The sequence below is a fragment of the Gracilinanus agilis genome, chromosome 4 (genome assembly GCF_016433145.1).
Source record: "Gracilinanus agilis isolate LMUSP501 chromosome 4, AgileGrace, whole genome shotgun sequence".
Classification (NCBI taxonomy): domain Eukaryota; kingdom Metazoa; phylum Chordata; class Mammalia; order Didelphimorphia; family Didelphidae; genus Gracilinanus; species Gracilinanus agilis.
Genome location: NC_058133.1, coordinates 295,208,005 through 295,223,000, shown reverse-complemented (window position 1 = coordinate 295,223,000; position 14,996 = coordinate 295,208,005). Strand labels below are relative to the sequence as shown.

Genomic DNA, 14,996 nt, shown 5'->3' with positions numbered 1-14,996 from the left:
TTTATGGATGAATCTCAAAGAGAGAATTAGAGGCTTACACTGGTAATAAGTAACTGACTCAGATTTCACACTAAGATTCTGATTCCAAATCCAACATGTAATCTTGCCACTATACTATACTCTTCAAAACTTTATTCAGCAGGTCTGTGGCTTCACTGACATCTTCCATGTCAAATATTTGCTGAGTCTTGCTGTTTCTACTCAGGAATATGCTAATAAATGTTTACTACTGAAGTATATATGATATACTTTTCTAAGTTTAAGCTGTAATATAAACATTTTCTCCAATATTCTTTTCTTTTCTTCCTTCCTTCCTTCTCCCTCCCTATCTTTCTTTTTCCTAGCCCTTACTTTCTATCTCAGAATCATACTAAGTATGAGTTCCAAGGCAGAAGAGTGGTAGGCAGTTGGGGTTGTGACGTGCCCAGGGTCACATAGCTAGGAAGTATCTGAGATCATATTTGAACCCAGGTCTTCCTGATTCCAGGCCTAATGCTTACCTAGCTGTCCCTCTCCAACACTTTCTTAAGTTTAGATAATCAGCAAAACAATAAACCAAGCCCTGATTTGTAGCTTTATGATTTCTGAAGAATGATCAGACTGAAAACTTAATAATTGGCTCTTGTGGAGCATAAGCTGGCTCTAACACAGGGCTGGTTTCTGCCTTCTTAGTATTTCTCATATATGCCCTCTACTCATCTTTGACTGCCACCAGCCAAATCTGGTCTTTGTCACCTCAGACTGTACTACTACAATAGTTTGTTGGTTGATCTCCCTGCCTCAACTGTTCTCCCCACTCCAGGCCATCCTCCACTCAGCTGTCAAACTGATCATTCTAAAGCACATGTCTGATCATGTTGCTTCCCTCAATCAACTCCAGTGGCTCCTTATTACCACCAAGATCATATATAAAATCAACTATTTGGCTTTTAAACTCTTTCATAATCTAAGCCCTTCTTCCCTTTCTATTCTTCTTACACCGTACTCTCCTTCACATATTCCACAAGTTACACTGCTGTCCTTGTTGTTCCTCCCACATCACATTCTAGCTCCCAACTCTGGGCACTTTCACTGGCTGGCCTGACATGCCTGGAATACTTTGTCTCCTTATCTCTTCTTCCTGGCTTCACTAACTTCCTTCAAATTTTGGGCATGTCTTACCTTTTAAAAGAAGTCTTTTTCTAATCTTAGTGCCTTCCTTCTGAAATTATCTTTAATTTGTTCTGCATTTATCTAATTTGTACAAAGTTGTTTGCATGTTGTCTTCCCTCAGGAGACTATGAGATGATTTTAAAAAGGAACAGCACTAAATTGCTTACTGCCTAAGGGACAGGGAAGAGAAAAGAAGGGAGAGAACTTGGAATTCAAAATATAAGAAAATGAATGTCCAAACTTCCTAGCTGTGTGATCCTGAGCAAGTCAATTAACTCCAATTGCACAACTCTTACTGCTCTTCTGCCTTGGAACCTATACTTGGTATCAATTTTAAGATAGAAGGTAAAAGTTGTTTTTTTTTAAATGTACACCCAAAATGGTTTTTACACAGAACTGGGGAAAAAATAAAATATTATTAAAGAAAAAAAGGGACTGTATTTTGTCTTTATGTATATACTCAGGACTTAGCACAGTGCCTGACACATAAAAGACCCTTAATAAAAGCTTGTCAACTTTCTTTGATGAGTATGGGTATACTCTCCATTGGTATGATGGCAATCCATTTATAACATCTCATCCTCTCTGATTCTTGCCCAGGTAGAATCCATCCAATACACTGGAGATGTTCTTCTGGATTAGGGATTCTTAACCTTTCCTGTGTCATAGACCCCTTTGGCAATAATAAAACCTATGGTCCCATTCCCAGAATAGGGTTTATAAATAAATAAAATGAAATACAGAATATTGCAAAGGAAGCCAACTATAGTGAAATAAAGATGCAATTTTTCCCATTTTTCCCCTCCATGGACCCCTTCAAATTTATCTATAGACTACTAGGCTAAGAACTTACCCTTTCTTTTTGGGTAGAAAACATTGGTATAATTAATTAATGAACATGAATTAACCATCTAATACAGTATGCACCAGGCACTACTCAAGACATGGGGATACAAAGGCAGAAAACTCATGCTGTGAAGGAGCTTATATTTTGGTGAGGAATATATTGTATACATATGTGTATATATATAATATGTATAAATTGAAATATTATTAAGGAAGTGGTGTGTGTATAGAAGAATATAGATAGATAGGTTGATTGAGAGACAGATGGATAGATAGATAGATAGATAGATAGATAGATAGATAGATAGATAGATAGATAGATAGATAGATAGATAGATAGATGGACGTGGTAAAACATCACGCCCTTAGCTTTGCCCAAAGCTAATCTTGTTCACAATTCTTTTTTTTTTTTTAAGGGAATCACTCACATGCTTTCAAACTCACTCATTCACATTTTTATTGTGTTTCAAGTTTTACCAGGCACTTTCCTTACAATGAAACTATGAAGTAAGTAGCACAAATATTACTTATTCCCATTGTAAAGAAAAGCATACAGAAGCTCAGAGATATGAAGTGAATTGTTCATTATCAGAGATTGGGCTCCGATTTCCTGATACCAAGGCAAGTGCTCTTTTATATACCACTTCATCTCTAGATCAGTCTAGCTTAGTTATTTATTTAAAATGGAGTTGTTTATTTTTTAAAGTCACTTGAGTTTATAGGGTCAAAACATTAGAATGCTTTTAATTCTTACTGATTCCATAGATCTGAAGCCCTTATGACTTCGTTTTTCAGTAATTTTTAAGAAAGAAAACAGAGATTTGCCACATTCCTGAATTAATGGAACATTCCTTACAAGTGACTAGGCACAGTGTAGGGCTGCTAATCAGCAGTCTTTCTCTACTCAAGAACAAAATCAAGCATGATCTGTAAGGTAATCTTTTATGTTTCAATAATTATAGCGTGTTTTACATTCAGCAAACATTTGAATAAAATGAATGATTAGTATTACAAAAAAAAAGAACATGATTTTTAGAATTGCATTCTGGCTCCTATTCTCCACAGTCTATAGATGGTTAGTTCCTGGGTTCAATCAAATCTGACCTCAGGTACTTCCTAGCTGTGTGATCCTGGCTAAGTCACTTAACCCCAATTGCGTGATCCTCACCTTCTGCCTCAGAACCAAAATTTAATATTTTTTATTTTAAGCTTAATTAATTAATTAATTGTCTTAGAATAATTTTCCATAGTTACATGATTTATGTTCTTTCCTCCTCTCCTCCCACCCCCCTCCTGTACCAATGAGCAATTCCACTGGGTTTTACATGTGTCATTGATCAAGACCTATTTCCATATTATTAATAGTTGTACTAGGGTGATCATTTAGAGTCTACATCCCCAATCATAGCCCCATTGAATCATGTGATCAAGCAGTTGTTTTTCTTCTGCCAACATTCAATATTGATGCTAAGACATAAGGTAAGAGTCTAAAAAACAATCTTCATGACATACAATTAACTACTTTGAGAAGTTCTAGCCCTCTAAAAAGAATTAAAATAGCTTACTTTTTTTTATAAACTTTCAGTCTGTAGATAAGAATTTGTTATGTAGGTGTATATGTATACATTGGGGCAGCGAGATGGCATAGTAGATAGACTGGTGTCTTGGTGTCAAGCAGACTCATCTTGAATTCAAATATGGCCTCAGACACTTAGTGTGTGACCATGGGCAAGTCACTTAACTCTACCTCAAGTTCCTTGTTTGTGAAATGTGCTAGAGAAAGAAATGTCAAACCACTCCAATGTCTCTCCCAAGAAAACCTCAAATGGGATCATGAAGAGTTGAATGTGACTGAAATGACAGAATATAGATCTAGATCTAGATGCCACACATAGAGATATATAAAACATGGTATGTTCTGGAAGAATTAATAGACATTTTAAAATAAGTAAAGTCTTCTTTTACTGGTAAGCTCAAAAGGAAGTACTGTAAGTATACTGGAAATAGTTCTAAACTCAGGTTAGAACTTCAGCTCCGATGCTCTTTTTGGGGACTAGACCTACGACTTCGTTTGGGGAGAGAGATCCCTTTATCAACACAGACGACCAGCTGTTCTGCAACTAACAGTATCCCATGGAGAGACTGTGACATTTGCCCAGGATCAATAATAATAGTCAATATTAGTCAATCAACAAGAATTTGTTAATTATCTACCAGGTGGCAAATTCTGGAGCTATAAAGACAAAAGTGAAACAGCCCATGCCTGAGACACGTATATACATTAACAAATATCTCCAAATGCCATATATATTTATGTAGTGACACATGTCTATGTATCTATACATATGCGTACATAAAATGGGTGCATGTATACATATGGACATGGATGTGCCTATATATGTACATACTGATCTTCCTGACTCAAGTCTCTCCCCATTGAAACATCTTCCACACAGGGGCAGACCAATTTTACTAAGTTACAGCTCTTAACTAAGTTTTCCCCTATTCAGTAAACTCCAGTGGCTCCCTATTATCCCTATTATATATTATATCTATATATCCCTAGTATCCCTATTATCTAGATATAATCTAATATTATCCCTATCATCTAGGATCATATATAAAACCACTGTTTGGCACATAAAGCCTTCTACAGTCGGACCTCTGCATCTTTCCACCATCCTTTGCATTGCCCCCATGAACACTGAGCCTTGACACTGGCTGTCCTCCCCTCCCTCAAGCCCCTACCCTGCCTTCAAGGCTCCATTCAAGCATCATCTACATCAGTGGTTCCCAAACTTTTTTGGTCTACTGCCCCCTTTCCAGAAAAAATATTACTTAGCCCCCTGGAAATTTTTTTTTTAATTTTAATAGCAATTAATAGGAAAGATAAATGCACCTGTGGCCATCACCGCCCCCCTGGATCGCTGCAGCACCCACCAGGGGGCAGTGGCACACACTTTGGGAATCACTGATCTACATAAAGTCATTCCTGGATTGCCTTCTCCCTCTTCACTGCTAGCTCCTTCTTTCCAAAATGATCAGGTCTCTGTAAATTTTGTAATTATAGTGTAGTTTTGGTTAATACCTATATGGAAGAAGGCAGCTAAGTGGCTTAGTGGACTGAGAGCAAAGCCTAGAGATGGGAGATTGTGGGTTCAAAACTGGCCTCAGATACTTCCTAGAGGTGTGACTGTGGGCAAGTCACTTATGTCCAGTTGTCTACCCTGACCACTCTTCTGCCTTAGATTTAATACTTGTTGATTCTAAGACAGAAGATACGGATTTAAAAACAAAGACACAGTGGTGTGAGAGAAAGTGCCACATATAAAGGCAGTTTAGCTAGACATTGTGCTCAAGAAGAAGGATAATGTGTACATGAGATGACTAGAGAGGCAGTTGGACCGACGGCGAAGGGCTTTAAATGCCAAATAGGAATTTATATGGGGTGCCCCAAAAATCTTAGTGCAATTAAAAACTATCCAGCCTTAAAGCTGCACTAATTTGATCCCAATTCCTAGAGAAAGCCACTGGAGTTTATTAATTGGGAGACTGACATATAATTCAGAAAATTACTTTACTGCCTGTGTGGAAGATGGTGAGAGTCGACAGGGACTTGAGGCAAGGAGACTGCGAGGAGGCTGTTGCAATAGTCTGGGAGAGAAAGGATGAGGGTCTCTGAAGTAGGATGGTCACCTAGAAGAGTAGAGAGAGGAGGAGAATGTGGTCTAGACATAGGACTTGAACCCAGATCATCTTGCTTGAGCCATGCTGCTTCTCTCTCTTTTGCCAATATAACCATGAGCAAGTCACTTAATTACTTTGGGCCTTAGTTTCCTGTTTTGTGAAATGGGAATAATAACACTTGTACTACCTAGCTCACAGAGTTGTTGGGAGGGAAGGTCTTTAAACTTTAAAGCACAATGGAAATATGAGTTATTATTTATTATAATGCACATACTAATGGGGGGAGGTGTTCTGAATACACTCATTACATCATTATTAGTCACTAAATACGTCTCCTGAAAATTCCTTAACCATGATTAGATCCACAGTACATGGCAAGTTGTAAGATACTTCTGAAATTATCCAATCCCTGCAAGCATCCAAGGGAAAATTAATCTTTTAATTTCAATCACACCATCTTAGATATTAGTATTTTGATTAGCTGGATGAGGAATTACTTGTTCACAGTGAAACCGATTGCTTATTAATATACTTCTTACAAAAACAGTTCAAATATGAGGTTGTGAATATTTCATTAGAGCTTGTCCCTGGTAATAATGAACGAATCCTTTAATCTAGTCTATGAAACTTCCCAATAGAGTATACAGGATAGGATAAGACCTTACAAGTAGATCTTATAACTAGGTTTTCATTATATAGGGAGCACCCACCACATTTTAAGAGTTAATTAAAACAATACTATTTATTTTTAAAGGGCTAAGTTTGGAACGAATGACTCAGCATGTAAAAACAGGGACATAGAAAGGATGGGTTTTCAGTAGTGCTATTAAAAATACACTCACCATGTTTTAGGAAGTTTATTTCTCAATCTATAATAAAGGGCTCTTAAAACTATTGAAAAGGCATACCCAATTTTTTATGAGGGAGTGTAGGGGGGCGTGGAATGTCAGGGTTATCTCATACATTGTATAAAGTTACATATAACAAGAGAAATAAGTATCAGTTTTGGTGCCAGGGCAAGCTGAACTTGGCTGTGTATTGAATAAGGACAGGGGATGGGGTATATAAAGACCCCAGGACACTGTAAAGTCACTCAGTGCTAGGAAGGCTGCCTGAAGAGAACATAGGAGCATGGTGAGGTCACAAATGGAAGCAGCATACCTTGAAAGCCCAGTGGGAAGCACAGTTATTTGGTAACTTCTTTGAATTAATTATTCTTCTTAACTAGGTGCCCAGATCTATGCCACTGAAGGATCAAGCATTGGAAGCACTATCTCAATGGTGATTTCAATCCATTTACAGCTCTGTATATTTATTCTATTGGCAGAAAACAAGGAGACTAATTTTGAGGAACTCTGGGTTTTTGTTTACTTCTTTAGGCAGTTATCAGAATCAGGTTTGTTGTTTTTATAGAATGCCCCAGTAGAAAGTAGTTAACTAATCCTATATTTATTTTGCTAATTCTCTAATCTTTTAATTTTCATTTCCTCATTTTTTTTCATTCTGAGCAAAGTTAGAAGAAAAATAAAGACCTTTCCAGAAAGAGCTGTTTCTGCTTTTCTCATTTTTTCCCATTGCCATTAAAATCATGAATAGAGAATTGGTTCCTCCCCTGTCTAGTTCATTGCTACTTAGGTTAATAATGCCACAAGTCTCATTTAGTAGGAGAATACATTCATTATTCCTATACATCATTTTATAAATGAAATATTTATCCCTTGCCACACTGTAGTCAGCTAGATGGAACAATGGATAGTGTTAGACTTTGGAGTCAGGAAAAGAATAAACTTTATATAGCACATACTGCACACCAGGCACTGTGCTAAGCATCCCTATGAAATATTAACCCTGTTTGACAATTGAGGCAGCTGAGGCTAAGTGACTTGTCCAAGGTCACATAGTATCTGAGGTCACATTTGAATTCAGGTCTTCCTGACTCCAAACCTCACTCTATCCACTGTATCACCTAGCTACAAAAACAAAGACCTACTAACTATGTGACTGTGAGGCAAGTCAGCCTCTCTCTGCCTCAGTTTCCTCATCTGTGAATCAGATAATAACAGTACTTACTTTACAAAAATATTGTGAGAATGAAATAATGTATGCAAAGTGCTTTGCAAAATTTGAAGTGCTATACAAATGTTAGTTATTATTGCTTGGAAAACAGCTTACATTTTTAGTACTTTAAAATCTGCTCAGCATTTTATACATACATTATCTTGTTCAATCAATAACAAAGTAAACATATATGAAAGGTATTTTAATTTAACCATAACTGCACATGATTAAAGTTTATGCCACAAAAGCTTTCAAAATAACTAAGGACATTATGATCAATATGCATAACTACTCTTATAAAAACATTTTTTGTTGCTATTGACTTTTTAAATTTAGAATTTTTATACAAATCTATTCCTAAGTGATTGACAAGGCTATATAGTCATTAGAAAATAAATGTACAAACATACAAATAACCAAATCCCTGTGAATAAACTTTCAACAATATAAAGCTTGAATGGCAGGTTATGAGTCAAAGGCCCAGCCAATATAATGTGGTGCTAGTTAATTTGAGAAAGCATTCATCTGTTTATTCCTCAAAGTCTTCCATCTGTCATTCTTCTCTTCACCCCAGTTACTTGCCCCTGTTGAAGCTATTCCACATGTTTCTTGGATAACTTTTTATTTTTAGGTAAATAAAGCTTTTGCAGTTAAGAAGAAAGTCAATATATAGAGTGTCTCAAAAGTTTTAGTGCAGTCTTCAGCTATTAAAGTTAAAGATTTTTGGTACACCCTACATTATAGTGACTATGCAAACTTCACCAAAGGAAAAACAAAAACAGCAGCAGCCAAGTTAATATAAGACATTAAAAGAGCACTTCAGAATCAGATGCTGGAAGCCTATAATCAGCCAGATGATGTCACAGTAGATTTTGCCATTATTTTTTTTTTCCTTTCTAAACACCACATACAGATGTCCAAAAGGATCATGGGAACGGGGCTGTAAAAGTGGCCAAACCACTCAAAAGAATGTTCAGACAATGAAGTTACTCAGATTTTATCTGGCATAAGCACTCCCTGAGAAAGGCAGCAATGGAATATAGGATAAAGTCCAGGAAATTTGGATTATTTAACTTCTCAGTACCCCTCCTCCTTAACTCTTTGGTACTTCTGTTATGGAAGAGTTCTATATCTGCTTGGCGAAGGTACTTCCACACCAAGAGATCCTTACACTAATGAAAAAATAGGTTTCTGTTCCTAAACAATGTCTGATTTCATGAATGTGCTAAAATTTCCTTACAGTCTTACTGAGTTGCCTAAGGCACTGAGAGGTTGAAATTTCTGTTAGTCGGTCTGTAAGCATTTACTTATTAAGCACTTACTATGTACCAGGCATTGTGCTAAGCACTGAGGATACACTAAATGGCAAAACAAAAACAAAACATCGTAATGGAGGAGACAACAAGCAAAAAGATGGTACATAAAAAAATACTCCTCTAGTCGAATATATATCAGACAGGAGTTGAACCCAGGTCTTCTGGCCTGGAAAGTTGGTTCTGTTCACTAAGCCGCACCACCTCATTACAGATATAGACCCTCAAAGGAAGGCACCAACTAACTAAAGGGGGAAAAGTGCCAGAGATGTTCTCCTCCCCCTCCCTCCACCGCTTCTTTCTCTTTTCCCAAAAGTCGGCACCCCTTCTTCTGAGTGTGCAGGTGCGCTAGGAGAGCCTACCTTTTACCTCGGCCCTCCGCCTCCCCACCCCCCAACCCCACCAGCTCCACAACTGCTCCCCCACCCCACGCCTCCTGCCCTAGCGCGCTGTCCCCACCACAGGCGCCCTCCCGGGGCCACAAGGGCGACCGGCCTCCAGCTCCGGCCGGGGGAGGGCTCCCGGGTCCAGGGCGGCAGGTGGGGACCGCGTGCATGGGATGGGACCGACCCAAGTGCTGGGCGGGCTTTGCCACCTCCTTCCCTGTCCGGCTCACCGGAGCTCCAGCTGGTCCAGGCTCTCGAGCAGGCGGCTGGAGCGGTCGGCCATGGAGGAAGAACGGCAGAAGCGCCCCTCGTTGGCTTTCGCGTTAATCTTCGCCTGGGCCATGGGGCAGTTCGGCTGCGGTGGCTGCAGGGACAGTGGTGGGAGGAAGTAGGAGGAAGCGATTACGCGGCTGGCTGCGGCGGTGTCACCTCCCTCCTATCCTCTCTCCTCTCTCCTTTCCTCCCTCCCCTTCGGGCAGCAGAGCGCTAGTGACAGCTCCGGACACCTCCTCCCTCTGACGACTGCCAGGAGAGGCCGCGGGCGGGCCGGTAGGACTGCCTGGCTACATGGCCAAAGAAGGACACGAGCGCCCGCCTGCCTGCCCCGCCGCCCCCCAAACCTTTTTCTCTCCTCCCAGAGAGGGCAGCCCACTCCCCCACATTCACCTCCATGCCCCCAGCCCGAGCAGCAGAGGTGACTGACTGCTGAGCTTCCTTCCTAGCCGTCTTGGCGGCGTTCTGAACGGCGGTCGGAGGGAGTGTGCATGTGTGCCTCGTCCCTGGGAAGGGCACGGGTGGGAAGCCCAGGGGCCAGCCAGCCCTCTCTAGCCAAAGAAGTGGGAGGATGTGACAGCTGCCCAACTGGGATTGTCTCATTCCAGAGGGGGTGGGGGTGGGGGGGGGTTTGGGGGAGTAAGGGGCCAGCTTTTTTCTCCTTGGAGTCACCCTTAGAAGTGAGGAAAAGTCCAGGGGAAACACCTTCAGTGCTGTCTGAGGTTAAAGGAGAAAATTAATAGTTGTTTCCAAAATAAAAAATTTAAACAAACCATCAATGCATTGTATGAATATATGCATCTCATAATTTTCTACTCTTCATGAACATTCATGAAACTCCCCAAGTGGAAGCTATTTAAACCCAATCGGAAGTTTTCACACTTAAAGAGTTAAATAATTGTTTAGCACTCTCAAATAATCCCAAATCAGTAAGAGGGAAAAAATAGTTTCATCTTAGATAATTTTTCTTTCGAGGGAAGGTGTGAGGAGGAGGGAGGAGTGTAAGGCGACTGAGAGGCCAAAGACTATTTCCAAAAGAAGTGTGTATTTTCATTAACTGCCCCCATATGCTTGGAATCTGTGCTTTCCAGTTTCCTTTAAAACAGCTCAAATCCTGCCTGCAAGAGGCCTTTCTCCTTGGAATGAAGAAATTGTTTTGCATGCAGTCACACCCGTTGGAAGGTGGGCTCCTTGGACCAGGAGTCACGATTTTGCCTTTATTTCTATCCCCAGGGTTTTTAGCACAGAGAATAGAACATGTTATTACTATTCCTGTCTGACTCTTAAGGACCCCATTTAGGCCTTTCTTGGCAAAAATACTGGAGTGGTTTACCTTTTCCTTCCCCAGCTCATTTTACTGAGGCAAACAGGGTTTAAGCACCTATACTGATAGCTAGTATCTGAGACCAAATTTTAACTCTGGAAGGTGAATTTTCCAGATTCCGACCCAGTGCTCTATTTACTGTGCCATCTAGCTGCCCAGACTAGAATATAGAAAACCCTTAATTTGTGTTTATTGACAGATTACAGACTTGCTTGCAATTTACTGTCACTGTACATTATTCCCAGAGTGGAGTAATAGTGCAAAAATTATCAAGAATGACTGGGGCACAGAGGAGTGTGGGTGAAAATTGGGAGGAAATAGAAAGAAGTCCCTCAAGGGGATCATATTCACTGGTTTTGTAAACCTAAAGGTCAAGGATCTGCTTGAGTTTCATTCTCACTTAAATTTTATTAATTTTTTTCTATTAATATGGTTGGATGCAATAGCTATAGATGCATTGCTGCTTATCTTAAATGCCCAACAATATTTTGTCATGTCGATTTAGAATGCCTATATACTAGCCAGAGAAATTTCTCTGCTTGACAAAAGCTTGGCATATTACTCCGTCACTTTTTTGTCATTAAGTAGTCTATTAAATAAATGAAATAAACAACCTTAAATAGCAAAGAATCAATTAAGTTTTATTATTGCTAAAAAAAAAAAAAAAAAAAAGCCTTTCAAGAAACAAAATGTCCTTGCCAGTTTCTTGCTATATGTCCTCGTTTTTGCTAATCCACTTATGCCTTTTGGAGGCAACTGGTGGCACATAAACTGTCCAGAAGTGAGAACAGATCTGAATTTGAAATCCAGCTTCTAACACTAGCTATGTGACCCTGGGAAAATCACTTAATCAATTTGCCTCAATTTTCTCAGCTGTAAAATGGGGATAATCATAGTATCTGCCTTATAGAATTGTGAAGATCAGATATTTATAAAAGCACTTAGCACAGCCTAAACTGTTAGCATTTCTAATAATTTGCCAGAGATGGCCAAACACCCTTACTTCATACTTGTTTCTGCTTGGAATGCTGTTGATACAATATTGATTTCAAGAATGTAATTGTAAGTTGAGAACCTCTAGCTTGATTGATTCTTTTAAGTATTTTATCAAGGAAAAATACTAGATTTTTATTTATGTAGCACAGGCTTACACTGTGGTACCAGGCCTTGGACAGTAGGGGGAGGCAGAGTTGACCAGACTGGGAGATGGAGGGTTTGGACAACTAGTCTGAAAGAGATTGTGCTGGGTTCAAAACCCTATTGTACTGTCTATATGCAGTTTTGAGGCACAGCCCCAGGTCCAAAAGTATAGCACTTGTGGCTGCAGGGGAACAGGGGCCTTGGTCACAGTCTAGGGCCATGTTGGTGAAGGCGAGGCACATGTGCCCTGGCATGCCAGTGGGAGCTGCTCCATTCCTCCTCTCCACAGCTCCCAGGGACATTTTTGGCATACTCTGCCCCTCTGACCAGCTGCCCAATGTGAGCACTTCCTCCTCTCTCTGGGGTAATGTAGGGGGCTCACAGGCAGTTTGAAGGTGCAGTTTGAGCATGCAAACTCTAAAAGGTTTGCCAATGCTGGTCTAGGCAAAGATGAGAGAGAACTAGCAATTGTAGCTGCAGAAGAGGAGCACCTGGTCATACTCTTAGGCCAGAGGGAGTGCTAGCTAGCACTGGTAGCTACAGGGGAACAAGATGCCTTTCTGTGCAAAAACCAGAGCAGAGGCCAGGAGAGCACTGACCATCACCTGTCCTTAGATCATTCCACCTTAGGCCTATAAGTTACAGAATCCTAGAGCTAGCTCTGAAAATAGCAGCAGGAAAGGCCTGTTTGGGATAGTATATTCTCCAACCTAGGAGCAGATCCAAACTTTAAAACAAAGTCGAAAGTCAAGAGATTGGGAAAATGAACAAACAACACAAAAAGAACCAGATTACAAAAAAGTTAGGTGGTGATAGGAAAAGTCAAGACACAAATTCAGAAGACAACTAGGTCAAAGCAGGTATAAGCAAAAAACCTCAAAGAAAAATTAAATTTGATACAAGTTCAACAACTATTTCTGAAAGATTTAAAAAAAAATAAGAAAATACTATAGAAAATAACATCTTAAAAAATAGAATAGGCCAAATGAGAAAAGCAGCACAAAAATCCAATGAAGAGAACATCTTAAGAAGTAGATGTAGGGGCAGCTGGGTAGCTCAGTGGATTGAGAGGGGCCCAGAGACGGGAGGTCCTAGGTTCAAATCTGGCCTCAGACACTTCCCAGCTGTGTGACCCTGGGCAAGTCACTTGACCCCCATTGCCCACCCTTACCACTCTTCCACCTAGGACCCAATACACAGAAGTTAAGGGTTTAAAAAAAAAAAAAAGTAGACGTAGACAAATGGGAAAAGTGCAAAAGCTCACTGAAGAAAATAATGCTTTAAAAATAAGAATTGGGCAAGTGGAAGCTAATGACATCAAGAAACAACAAAATAAGTCAAAAGAATGAAAAAATAAAAGGAAATTTGAAAGATGTCATTGAGAAAACAACTGATGAGGCAGGTAGGTGGCTGAAAGAATAGGTGTCGGGACCAGAGATCAGAGATCTTGGGTTTAAATCTTAACCTCAGACACTTTCTAGCTGTGTGACTGTGGACAAATCAATTAAACACAGTTGTCTAGCCCTTATCCCTCTTCTGTCTTGGAACCAATACTTAATAGTGATTCTAAGACAGAAGATAAAAGATTTTTAAAAGAAAAGAAATGACTTGGAAAATAGATCAAGGAGAGATAAAGAATTATTGGACTACCTGATCCAAAAGCCACGAAGAAATTATCAAAGAAAATTGATATTCTAGAACCAGAGAGTAAAATAGGAATTGAAAGGATTCTTTGATCACCTACTGAAATAAAATTCCAAAATGAAAACATTGCCAGAAGTCAGAAAAAAATCATTAAAAAATCATGGAGCCAGAGTAAGGATAAAAGAAAATTTAGCAGCTTACACATTAAAGAACTGGAGGGCTTGGAAAACAATATTCATGAAGGCAAAGGAACTGGGATTATAAACAAGAATAACTGTAGCAAAACTGTGTATAATCTCTCAGGTAAAAAAATTATATTTAATAAAAATAGGACTTTCAAGCATTCATGAAAAGGTAAGAGCTGAATAGGAAACTTGTCTTTCAAACATACTCTATAAACTGGCTTAATCTTTTAAAAATAATGAAACAAATCCTACAAAACATTAATACTGAGACCTTAGAAAGCCAATCCAACTCTCGTTTTAAAGGAACTTAAAATTTCCTTAATGTCACAAAGCTAGTAAATGGTTAAAGCTAGGACTTGAACCTGACTTCTTAATCTAATGTTCTTTCCATTACATCAGACTGCTTTCTGCTTGCTCATGAGTATTTTGAAATGTATTGTTTATAGCAATAATTAATATATTTATATTTTTGCTTAGTCATTTAGGGAAACAGGATTATATCTTTATTTTTTAGTATTCCATTTACCAGGTTTTAAAGCCCAACTACATTCTGTCTCATAAAAGGATATGTTAAGAAGTTTTTATTTTCCTCTATATTTATGAATAACCTATGTTATTTGTTCTTATATTTGGAAAAATTAGCAAGTGATTCAGTTTGGTATCAGAGGTCTTTTGAAGTAGCTTATATTGTCATCTTATTTCTTTCACTATAAATGGTCTATTTATTTACAGATTCAACAATTCATATTTTTTGCAGATCACACATTTCACTTTTTGATTAGCATACAACTATACCTATTGCCCAATATTTCTAGATTTTTGATGTCTAGATTTTAATAATTTTCTAAAATTTAACTTTAAAATAATTTTTATCAGTCTTAGAAAAAGGTTCTTTCATTCTTGTTTTTTAAAAAAATATTTTATATTCTATTTTTTGAGCTAGTTCTCTTTTCCTGATCTTTTGGATGTATTTTTCCTTTTTAATGGT

The 14,996-nt window shown here is 38.8% G+C and overlaps 1 protein-coding gene across 1 annotated transcript in view; it reads right to left on the bottom strand.

The window, feature by feature from the left end:
* Positions 1-9,806, bottom strand: part of BAG2 (BAG cochaperone 2) — a 37,766-nt gene extending 27,960 nt beyond the window's left edge. The window contains exon 1 of the mRNA XM_044675924.1: positions 9,673-9,806. Within this exon, the coding sequence (XP_044531859.1) occupies positions 9,673-9,785 (113 nt within the window). The 5' untranslated portion in view covers positions 9,786-9,806. The remainder of the gene's footprint in view (positions 1-9,672) is intronic.
* Between the last annotated feature and the right edge of the window lie 5,190 nt (positions 9,807-14,996).